The following is a 12,779-nucleotide window of genomic DNA, read 5'->3' on the forward strand; positions in this document are numbered from 1 at the left end:
ATCCCTCCCTCCAAGCTCTATGCTGTTTGGAGTGAAAGAATCAGAAGGGCATCCATTAGTGAAGTATTTGGCATGGGGAATGAGGGAGGGTCTGATGTATAAAGTGTGTATGTCTGTAAGTTTTTATGAGGATTCATTAAGAGAAGATGTGCCGCATATTCGTGTCCTTTTCCTGCAATCTAAAAGTCATTTATTGCACCAAGTGACATTGAAAGTTCTGCAGAAGGTATCACTCCATTTGAGATTCATCCATGTTAGCACAAACAGGACGTGCACTACTGGATACTATAAATTTGATTAAGACTGTGGGAGACTTGATTTGGTGCAGATTCAGCCTATAAGCACTGCATATGTATAGAATGTGTGTACTTTTGCATTGTTTAATGGGTTACGAGCTTGATAAATAACAGCTCATGTCACACTAGCAAGTTCTTTGGAGTAGGTACATTTTGGGAGGACACTGTACTCATTCTTGTGGTCTAAAAGCATGCCACAATGAAGTGGGACATATTAATAGCACTTCTTAATATCCATAAGTGACTGAGGGAATAGTTACCTATTGGAAACTCTGAGCCCAGTGATACATCATTTCATCATGGTAACCACAGAGTGATAGTAGACAGTTAATTCTCTTTTTTTTTCCTTTTGGTCAGGTGTATTAAAGTAGAATTTACATGTGATAAAATTCACCCCTTTTAAGTGTGCAGTTCGAAGAGTTTTAACAAATGCATATAGTCATGTAACCTCTACAACGATCAAAATATATAGAGCAATTCCATCACCCCAAAAGTTCCCTCGTGTCCCTTTGCAGTCATCTCCCAGGCTCTGGTAAACATTGATCTATTTCCTGACCTTACAGTTTTGCCTTTTCCAGGACATCACATTACTATGCAGTATGTAATTATACAGTGTGTAAGCTTTCATGTCTGGCTTCTTACACTTAGCATAATGCTTTTGAGATTAATCCACATTGTTGCATGTATCAGTAGCTTATTCCTTTTTATGGCTCAGTGGTACTCTATTGTAGGAACGTAACACAATTGGTTCATCCTTTCACAAGCTGATGAGCATTTGGGTTGTTTACAGTTTTTGGTGATTATGAAAAAAGCTGCAATGGACATTTGCGTATAGTTTTTTGTGTGGACATTATGTTTTCATTTTTTCTTGGAAGAGTGTGATTGATGGGCCATATGGTAAGTGTATGTTTAACTTTATAAGAAACTGGCAAGCTGTTTTCCAAAGTGGTGGTATCATTTTGCATTCTCACCAGCAGTATATGCGAGTTCCAGTTGCTCCATATACTGACAGGCTGTTTTGCTAGAACTGGAATCTAATTTTCTCTTGTGATTTTCTCTACCAATTTCCCAGCATGGTTTGTGTAGAAGCCGCCACCCGCCACCACCCCCCACCCCCCAACCCCCAGCCCCACCGTTTCTTCTCCCTTCCCTGACAACAGAAGTATAATTCCCATGGAGCGTCTACCGGGGATCCACTTCCAAAATCCCTGAGGTACAACCTTCCTATACTACGGAGGCTAAAACTCTCCAATCACACATGAGAAGTAAAAATAAATGCAACCTAACAAGGAATAGGAATGGAGGTTTGCCAAGTAATTTCCCACAAGGGGGACTTTTTAAGAGGCTCCAATGAATGTTACCTCACCAGACTTAGGTAAGTGACAGTAATAGCTGCCCCACGACTCCCAAGGGAGTTATAATTCAGTATTTACATTTGCCAAATGCTTTCTTATTCTGCCAACACACTAACAGTCCCTTCTCCTCAGTGATTTAGTCAAGGTGATCCAAAGAATTGGCAACTGAGCAGAGTGTGAGCAGCACTTGGGCTTCTGCTCTGAGAAAATCCTGGATCCTGCTTGAGCTCTTTTCACTGCTTTGGCCTGTGTTTTTGACTTCCTATGGTAAGCGTCAAAGAAAATTCCAACAAAGGCAAGGGGTGAAGATTCACAGAGGCAGAGCTGTACTAACAGAACTGGGGCGAGTGGGTGCTTCAGGTGACTCTAGGGTCGCCAAACTGTGAAATGTCAGATACCTAAGCTTCTAAGACCTTGTTTTGGCTCTCAGTGATGTCTATATTATTTCATATGAAGTCCTACATTTCTTCTAATTACATGAATATTTTTAATCTTGCAACATTAGTGATTGAGAATTTGGCCTATGGAATTGTACGTAAGAAGTGTAGTGTTTCTGCAGAGAACAAATATGAAGTCTGCCTTGTGTTGGAAGAGGCAACAGTTATCTTCTAATTAAAGCTTCCTCAGCCACTACCAAAAGCAGGAATACTTTTTTGGAACAAATTCTGAGAAGAACATTCATGGGGGACTGGACCATGTTGTGTATAGACAAGGCTGCCATTTTTCTATGTTTCTCTATTTCCTCTTGTCCTACTTGACTGCTGTGGGTGAGAAAAGGAAGATGGTGAGTACAAGGGACTGGGAGAGGGTGAGCGCTTGAAATACCTGAGCTGACTTCATTTCTTCAGCCTTCCCGCTTAGAACTGAAATTTGAACCTAGACCTCTAGGATTTCTGTCTTCTGGAATTTAATGTTCAAAATGAGAATATTTCTCATAAAAAGTAAGGCATGAATTTACTTTTCAGTATTCTCTTGGGAAAAATTCAAAGGGATTACATATGGTGATATTTTTATGAGTGCTCTCTTAGTACTATTAGAGGCCTGTTTCTTTGTGAAACATATAAATGATTCAATAAATACTTTAAAGTCTATGTTTCCAGAATTTGCTGGAAAGCCAAATACACGCAATACTCATCAAATTGCTTTTAGCTAGAAGCTTGTCTTTTATTCAAAATTGGAAGCGCTTATAAAAATATCTTTCAGTGAAAAGCAAAACTGGTAAAATTAGTCACCAGGAATATATCTAAGGATGCTCAATGGTGGCAACATTTTCTTTCCTTTCTAGGGTCTGTATATAAAAAACACTTCTGATTCTATTCATGCTTTCATTACTGATACCCAATTTTCCACCACCATGACTTGAGGAGGAAAACAAGAATGAAAGTGTTTTCTTTCTACTGTCAGCATCCTGCTTTGCCCCACAAGCCAAACCTCCCCCATCACTGAGTAAATTGTTGATGGGAAAATAAAAAGCAATTAGGAGAGAGACAAGAACTGAGAAAAATTGGCAGAAGAAGAAAAGGAGGAGGAAATTATTGAGTACTTAAAAATTTGGTGGTTTATATAGGCTCAGACATTAAAAATTGCCAAAGAGGCACCATGGATATCTATTATTTAAGAACCGCTGAAAGCAGTTTTGGGAAGCAGCAGCATTCTCGGAATAATTGATAAGAGAAGCTTATGGGCAAAAAGTGTGATGACATATTTTTTCTTGATAGGAAATATATCCTATTTTCACCATTGTTTTTAAAAGCCTGTCACAGTTCTTGTTTCTACATCACGAATGAAAGAACCAGGTGGTCTTCAGTTGGACCCCAGCCTGTTCTTCTTTTCTCTTGTTTATAGTCTTTGCATTTTGTGTTTCTCTGCTTCCTGATTTCAGCTAGCTTTATATGGAATTTTAAGAAATAAGTAGATATGAGCAAGAGCCTTCTCTTGAGAATTTCCTAGGCAAATCCATAAAGTTTTGGAAGCTTCATTGTACTTTCTTAGTTATATTCCTGTGAGCTAATAGAAAATATATATATTGGTTTCTGCCTCTGTTCTTGGCACAGAGATCCTAAAACCCCTGTAATTTCCTAAGCAATGAGAGCACTAGATATATCTTTTGTTTTAATATTTGACCCTGTTTCCTGGCACAGAGTTCTTAAATCCCTTGGAATTTCCCGGGTGATAGGAATGTCTTTTGTTCCAATGAGGTGACTCTTGGTGGGCTCCTGGATAGGGGCTGGTCACCAGAAAGTCCCAGCCATGATTAGAAGCTTGGACTTTTCAGTCCCACCTCCCCATTCTGCAGAGAGGGGAGAGGGGCTGGAAATGGAGTTAATGATCCATCATGCCTACATAATGAAGCCTCCATAAAAACCCCAAAAGTATAGGATTTGAAGAGCTTCAGGGTTGGTGAACATGTGGAGGTACTGGGAGAGTGGTGTGCCCAGAGAGAGGGGAGAAGCTCCACCCCGCTTCCCACGTACATTGCCTTATGCATCTCTTCCATCTGGATGCTCATCTATATCCTTTATCATATTCTTTTATAATAAACTGGTAAACAGTAAGTAACCTGTTTTGCTGAGTCCCATGAACCACTCTAGCAAATTAATCAAACCTCAGGAGGAGGTCGTGGGAACCTCCGATCTATAGCTGCTGGGTCAGAAGCACAAGTGACAACGTGGACTTGCGATTGGCATTTGAATGAGGGGGGCAGTCTTGTGGGACTGAGCCCTTAATCTGTGGTATCTGATGCCATTTCCAGGTAGATAGTGTCAGAACTGTAAATTGTAGGACACCCAGCTGGTGTCGCAGAATTGCATGGTGTGGGAACACCCCGCCCACCCCACATCTGGTGTCAGAAGTGTTTTAAGTGTGGTAGTAGTGTGAGAGTAAAGGGAAGACACAGAGGAGGAGGACTGCAGTTTTCTTTACAATTCCTGAAACCCTACTTTGTACCTAGAGCATGAGTTCATTTCAGGCATTACCTCAATGTGTACATTTTAACTGCCTGAGTAACTTCTCAAAAGTGGTTACAACCAACCTATTGAAGTAACAGCTTCCTAAATTTTACCTAAATTCTCAAACTTGATACAATGTCAATGGAACTACCTTTTTGAAGTACATTTTTTTCCTACAAAGTTGTTATGAACAGCAAGAATTTTTTGAATTTTAGAACCATCTGGAAGAAAACCTAGCACCAATCCAAGAGAGGGCTAGACTTAAAACTTGTTCAACAAGATACAAAATTTTTAAGGAAGAATGTACTCAAATTTTTGTAGGAACCAATTGATAATTAGGGACAAGTTCAAAACTCCAGTTTGAACTGGAGTTATACCGGAACTTCTACTGGAACCTATTGCTTCAGAGTCTTTGATCATTGGTCCAATGCAAATTTGATAAAGAGAATTCAGTTTAACTTTGAAGTCAAATTTCGATGAGGCTTCTGTAATAACATTACCTTTAACACTCTTGAAAGGCTTCTTGCATTTATCACATTGTGTTTACATGTGACAATCATAAATTTTTAGAAGTTGTATGGTTAAAATTATGAAGAAAGATTTGTTTAAAAATATATTCCTGAGTCTAACTTCTTGCTGTTATATGGCGTTAAGTGGTATCAAAACAATATGGTGACGTCCGAGTTGGGAGAATTGAGAAGACAGGTATCTTGCTTGGTCCTAACCTGCAGTCCTCTGGGGAGAGCGGTCAGGGAGCACAGGGAAAGGAGGAGAAATTGTGGCTATGAGAGCACCTCCCTCGCACACACCAGACTTTCCATCCTCTTCTCTTTGCTCTGTTGATAATTCCCTCTCAAATCTTGAGGTGTGAGAGGAAAGAGATTATTATGTCTCTAGAATATAGTACTGAATCAGCCTATACAAAATTAATGTAATTACTATGTTGATTTCCAGATGTTAGCTTAATGCCAGCCTATTAAAACATCTAAAGACGAAGCGTAAAACAAACACACATTCTGAATAAACACCCAAATAAAGACACGCCAGCAAATTCAGTGATAATCTGAGGCAATGGCAAACATCTCTAGATAGGGCATTTTAGAAATTGAATCTCTCCCTCACTGACTGGGATAGACAGAATTTCCTCAGGCCCTCTTCAGTCTTCTTTCCAAAGAGCCTCCAAAGTCCTCGCTGCTTCCAGTCCTTGGCCTCTTTCCAGCTGTGCCTCTACCTTGCCCACCCTCCCCACTCACTCCCCGGCACCATCTATGATCACAGCCTCCTGACTTCATTGCTGTGCCTCACTAGACCTTGCATTCAGGGTTAGTTTCTTATTCAGGGTTTTGAATCTCAAGAAAAAAACCCTCCTTTTGTTAAAAATTGTCTCCCTTTCCTCCTCCTGCCTCCCCATGGTCAAGGGGAAGGCAGAGTGAGCCAGGAAAACACAGCTCTGGCCTAGGATGGGCCTCCACACTTCCTGGTTCTATAGCCTGGAACATGTTCCTATGTAGGCAAAGCCTTGGTTTTCTCACTTATAAACTTTTGGATAATAATATCTATTTCCTTGGAATGAAGGAATAAAAGAGATAATTCACATACAGAGTGGTTAGTACATTATAAAGGCTTAGTAGAAGGTATTATTATTAACTTTGGGTCTTTTTCTAAGTTTGGTTTTCTAAGCTTTTCTGCCTCTACTTGTCACGGTGAAATTTTTCTCTCTGTTTCTTAGGATGGCTTGATTTTATTTTTTTCCTGATGCAGGTTTTTGTTAAATCTCTGGAATCCTGGAAAGTAAGATGGACAAGAACCCAAACACTAGCTGCAATTCACCATTCGTAGCCTAGACTGTTCGGTTCTAAAAATCACTAGTGAAGATAAATTCACTACTTTCTCGTGAATTTTTTTTTATTTGGTAATATGAGAGTGTCAAAAAATTGTTTTTAATTGAATCTTACTATTCTTAATTATACTTCTTGTACTGGGCTAAATAATTCTATTCTATAAGAATTCTAAGCTATGATTCAAGCTTTCATCAAGTGAGTTTTAAGTCGAACTACAGAGCTCTCTGTTCTTGGTACAACCAAACTACACATTCTTCATGTTAAGTGTCTCATAAGTGAATTTCTAATGGTATGCCTCCCCCATATCCCCACTTCCTAGAGTCTTTTCCTGGATTGAGGCATTAATGGTGAAATGGCGGGTGTAACTGTTAAATACAACATTTTTATCATTCAAAATCATTAGCTTTCAAATCACACTGAGGAAATATAGCTGAGACCCAGTACTTATAACTTTTGGAGCCTGAGGTTTTAGTTGAAATTTTATTCTTAAATTAATTATGTCTACTGATGTTAAATTTTAAAAAACAAACACCAATAACATCAATTTTTGAGAAATAAATGGAATTAGCTTCTCCAATACTTTAAACAAATCCAAAGTTAAATTGGAATTCAGTCCCAACTTGTTCATTTTTATTCTCCCTCTAAGATGAAACTGACTACTGGCCAAATCACTATAATTAAGCAATATTATTCTAGACAGCAACCCAAATAAGGAAATGTGAAAATTAAATACTGATAAACAGTTTTCATAAAAGTTTCAAAAAAGTATGACTATTAGGACTGATACATATAGCAATATATGTATCTTTATTTATTATTAAGGTATATATAATTTTCGTCAACCCTTTCATGATTATTTTTCAATGCATATTTACAGTCAACATCTATTATTGAGAAAAAATTGTTGGCTATTTCTAGGCCATACATAAAAGCGTTTCCATCAGATTCAGTGATATAATCATAAGGCTCTGAATCTACTCTTCAGAGATACACCCAAGGATTTCAACTGCAATTGTCCCTTAAAAAGTTTTTCTGGCAATGACTCAGAGGACTTGTTTTATTGTTTCAGTTATTTTAAATTTAGACAGAACAACTCACCTGACCTTCTGTGGTAGTTTTTTCTTTTTTTTCTCCTTTGTTATTACAAGAGTTGTGTTTACTATTTTTATCTTTCTCATGTCACTTTCCCAAAGAACATATATTTGTCTGTAATTCCCTTGGATTTCCCAGGGCTGGCATTATTTAGGACAGCTGCATCAGGCCTGTTCCAGGTTCCAGGTAAGCTTCCAAGGTAAGCACGCAATTTAGATTCACTAGGGGTACCAGGAATGTTAACAGCAATTCAAATAGCAAGCAACTGTACATTTCTGCCTATACGTGCACTTCCTACTTCCTGCTGAATTCACACAATGCATGCTTCTTCGTGAATTATTCGTTCATTGTGTTTGTTGTATTACTGCAAAATAGAAAAGTGAGATTTGGGGTTTTGAATTGTCTGATGATGCCATAAGTGAAAAAAGTTAATCTGGTCATGGCTCATCATTCTTCTAGATGTTTGAAAAAGAGAAACCAGGCTATATTCGTGGTGTTTTTGCATGCTTACCTTGTCTGACAGCTAGGGTGGTGGTATAGACCAAGAAGAGAAGGATGTAATTGAGGAAACTCTGGAAGACTGGTGTATTGGCATGGAAATCTTCTGACAGGTACTTGCTGGTCAAGCCAATTCCACATATAAGGAGAGATAACACCTGGCCCAGAGCCACAGAGATTAACATCTCCCTGGGAAATAAAGAGAAACAAAGCAAAGATCAGCAGGAAGTCCATTAAAACAGTAAGTTAAAATTTATTGAGCACTTGAGACATTCACTGGGCTTAGTGCAATAAATAGTATTTCTTTTAATCCATCACAGCAATCCTATGAGGAAAGTGGAATTATTACTGAGGTTTTACAGAGGAAGAAACCAAAGTTTAGAGGGGTTAAGCAATTTGCTCGCAGTCACATAATTAGGAAGTGGTAAAACTGGGATTTGAGATCAAATCTCTCCAAGTGATTCTGGCTTCTAGCCACAGCACTCTGGAGCCTGCAGGAGAAATTAACATCATCCGGATGCCCACCCCAGCATTAACCAAGTGTTCAGAAACCTGAGCCAGCATCTGAACACCAACAAAGAGGGACCATATTCCAACTTTATCTTCAGGCTCTATACCAATAAAGGAAGACTCTTCTCCTTATAAATAGAAATCTTGGATCCAGGAACACTTAGGTGAAGGGGCTGTACAAAGCCCTGAAAATCCAGGACTGTCTCCTTGCCATTCCCAGATTTTGGATTTCCGTTTGCTCTAGGAAGCATTAGTAAGCACTAGTATTTGCTTTCCTCTGCTTAATGTACAATTAAAATTGTTATTAAAACTGTTATTCATGAAGGAAATTTAGTGAATGAGGTGGCATAATAAAACATTTCAAAATCTGTAAATATTTCTTGTGGCTTTTTCATAGGCACCTCCCCTGTCAGTCTCTGTAGTGGGGACCAGAGGCAAGAGTCAAGGGGTTCACTTTGCATGGGTTTTATGGTCACATATACCTGCATGCTCTAGGCAGGAAGAGCCCCTGGAAATACTAAGCAAGGTCTGCCCTCCCCAAAAGTCTCGGCTGACTTTCCTGGTTTATTTATGGAAACTGCAATATAAAATAAGCAAGAAGTAGTATTTCTAAACAAAAAAGCTTTAGGCAGAGGATTTGCAGTGTTACATATTTCGTCCCCCATGACAGATGTGAATCCATCTTTCTGGAAGTGGCACAAAGTCCTGGGCAGATACCTTGGTGGTATCTTGCTTTAAAAAAAAAAAAAAAAAAGAATCTGTCACGCTTTGTTCATTCTATTTGCTTCCACGAGGAGAAAAAATTGTGATTGCAATTTTTTGCACCCACATTCAAGGCATGTGGATCCATGGAAAAGACTTTTCTGAGGTTAACCTGTAACATACTGGTATAAGCTTCTCATTGGTTGCCCTGTTTCCAAGTACTGGCGCCCAACCGCTGTATTCAATCTTTATAAAGGATCAAAGAGATATTTTTAAACATATAAGTTTAAAATGTCAGTCTGCTGCTTAAAACCCTACAATGGTACCCTATAGAATACAGTGATTTATAAGGCCTGTGGCAGACCGTATACAAAGATGGCTGCCAATCTTTCCTCCCACCCCGCTACATTCATGCTGCTCCTCCCAAAGGGAGGCAGGGTCTCTTTCTCCTTTTCTGGAAGCTGAGCTGGTCTTGGGACTTGCTTTGACCAACAGAACATAGGGCCTACATTCTGTCACGTGACTCCTGGGCCTAAGCTATAAGAAGTTCCAAAGCTTCCTCTTTTTGCCCTCATAGGATACAGCTTCCACGTCAAGAACCCCGAGTTAGACTAAAGAACATTGTGAGACCACCTGAAAAGAGAAAGAGGCCCAGCCAGCTACCACCGCCTCAGCTGAAACACCAGACATGTGAGTGAGGGTCTTGGATCCTCCTGCCCCAGTGGAGCTGTGCCAGCCTGCGCCACATGGAACAGAGATGAACCATTCCCAGAGATCACTGCCCAGTTGGAGAACTGTGAGAAATAATCAATGGTGGTGGTTGTTTTAGGGCACGAAGTTTGCGGTGGTTTGTTAGGCAGCAACAGGTGACTGAAACAGCGTCCTACACGCCCCTCCTCCATTCCTTCTACTTCTGGAGGTTTACTCCCTGCTTCCCACATGTTATTCTGCCACGAAGCCAGAGCTCCAGCCCTACAGAGCTTCTTGCACTTCAACAATGAGTCATGCTCTTCTTTGCCTGCATTCCTTTGCACGTGTTATTATTTCCAGAATGTCCTTCCTGCTTTTGTCAGTCTAACTCCTATTCATCTTTCAAGACTTGGATCTTATGTCACTCCCTTCGAGAAGTCTCCCCTGCCCTCTCTTCCCTGAGATGCCTCTCTTTTACTTCTGTATCATTGTATTATAATTACTGCTTTTATACCTTTCCCCTACTGCCAGACTGTGAAGCTGTGCCATGTTCTTCATTGCCTCTACAGCTGACAATACCATTCAGAGGAAGTAGAAAATGGAAGGATTAAAAGACAGTGCAGAGGTAGGCCTCGGCAACACTGAACAGTTTTGTTGAAGTGAAAGAATGATAGAAAAAAAAAGGCAGAGGTAAAGAGAAGTACCAGAACGAACTCAACGGTTTTTAAGCCGGTCTAAGAGAGGTGTGATATCCACTAACAAAAATCATGATAAGGAGTTGGTTTCAGTGGAAAGATAAATATTTTGGGTAAATTGAATTTGAGCTGCCAGATGAACTTCCAAATGCTCCCGCAGAATTGGAATCATGGGATCAGAGCTGGATAGGGAGGTCAACCAGCAGATAAACATGGAAGTTATACACAGAAGAGTCATGGCTAAAGTACTGAAAATGGATACTACCAAGGAAGGGAGAAGAGAGAGAATAAGACGGCCTGGGAAAAGTCGTTGGGGCATCCCCAGATTGGGGTTAGGGGAGAAAGAAGAGGCACATGATTGAAGACAGAAATGGTTAGAAGGCTGAAGGGAGGACCAGGATAGTTCTTGGTGTCAAGGAAACCAAGGGAACAGAGACTTTCATGGAGGGAATAGTTGTAATATTGAATGTTGCTTAGAGGGGAGGGAGGATGAGGACCAACAGGAGATGATTTGTAGTGACCATCAGCCTTTGAAAGATCAGTTTTGGCTGAGTAGAGAGTACCAGAGCAATACTGGTGTCATGGAAACTGAGGAAACAGAGAGCTTCGGCAGAGGGGATAGTCAGTGGTGACTAAGCGGACAGGAAGTGGTGAGAAATAAAAGTGCTGACTTGGAAGAATTCAAAGAATTCTTTGAAGAAGTTTGAACTCGTCATCATATAATAATAAGAATGATAGTTAAAAATGTTTTAAACGATTTAAAATTAATTTACAGTGGATTCATGATTATCCTGTCATTGGGTCACTCTTGATTATTTGCGTACTAACTTACATCCTTAAGTGGAAGAGAATTAGGGAGAGTTACAGCTAATACACCAGAGTTTCTCCTGATGCTCAGTATGTCCACAGGAGAATGCTGTGTATGGAGTGTGTCTCCTTAGAAAAAGAAGGTTGAAAACAACTGCTACGACACGGTAATTCCTACAGCTGCTTAAATTACAACCATGGCAATATCCAGAACAAAATCAAGCCACAAGAAATGACAGATTACTTAACATAAGAGAACAAAATTTTAGTCCTTCTGATGTATATGTGCCAATATACTATAAAACAGCCGTCTACATACCAGGCCCTATATATGCAAAGATGAATAAGACACAGGTCTTGTCACGAGGAGCTACTAAACCAAGATTTTGCAGCTTAGTTTCTAAATAAGTTACTACAAAATGGAGCCAGTTAAGATGAAATAACAACAATAATTCATATTTAATAAGTTGTTACTGGGACCAGCCTGATGGCGCAAGCGGTTAAGTGCGCGTGCTCCACTGCGGCGGCCCAGGGTTCACCGGTTCGGATCCCGGGCGCGCACCAACGCACCGCTTGTCAGGCCATGCTGTGGCAGCATCCCATATAAAGTGGAGGAAGATGGGCACGGATGTTAGCCCAGGGCCAGTCTTCCTCGGCAAAAAAAGAGGAGGATTGGCAGATGTTAGCACAGGGCTGATCTCCTGACAAAAAAGAAAAAAAGAAAAATAAGTTGTTACTATGTGCCAAGTCCTGGACTCAGACTCATATGTACTGTCTTATTTAATCCTCACAATAACTTTATAAGGCAGATATTATTATTGTTCCATTTTATAGATAAGTAAACTGATGCTTAGAGAGGTTAGGCAACCAGCCCAAGGTCACAGGGCTAGCAAAGGGAAGAGTTTAGATGGAAACTAGGTTATATGATTCCAAATCCCAACTTCCTAATCACTATGTTATATCATTATGCTGCCAGAAAAATACTCTTTGCCCTCAGAGGGCACAGAGCACAGTGTTGGAAACCTAAGTGGCTAGTTTCCAGAAATATTCTGGGGAAGGTGAAGACAAAAAAAGCCAGCCAGACAGACTGATGAAAACCCTTCCACCAAGACATCTGGAACGTACGTCTTTCAAGAAGTGACCACAAGCCTACTCTTGTTTCATTAGCCAAACAAAACAGCAGATCTGCTGTATTCAATTTCTGCTTTTAATTAGCGGCCATGTCATTCAGCTGTTGCTGCTATGATTTGATAGAAAATGCAATTTATGGTTTTATCTGTCATGCTGATAAACATGACTTGTAAAACAGGAAGGCATGGAAGGGACCTTTTATCAGATTAGTTCA

The 12,779-nt window shown here is 40.0% G+C and overlaps 1 protein-coding gene across 2 annotated transcripts in view; it reads right to left on the reverse strand.

The window, feature by feature from the left end:
• Nucleotides 1-12,779, reverse strand: part of SLC35F1 (solute carrier family 35 member F1) — a 384,161-nt gene that overhangs the window by 145,462 nt on the left and 225,920 nt on the right. For both annotated transcript variants that reach the window (XM_058566387.1, XM_058566388.1), the window contains exon 2: nucleotides 8,044-8,219. In XM_058566387.1, coding sequence (XP_058422370.1) covers nucleotides 8,044-8,219 — 176 coding nt within the window. The remainder of the gene's footprint in view (nucleotides 1-8,043; nucleotides 8,220-12,779) is intronic.

Source organism: Diceros bicornis, chromosome 23 (genome assembly GCF_020826845.1).
Source record: "Diceros bicornis minor isolate mBicDic1 chromosome 23, mDicBic1.mat.cur, whole genome shotgun sequence".
Lineage (NCBI taxonomy): Eukaryota > Metazoa > Chordata > Mammalia > Perissodactyla > Rhinocerotidae > Diceros > Diceros bicornis.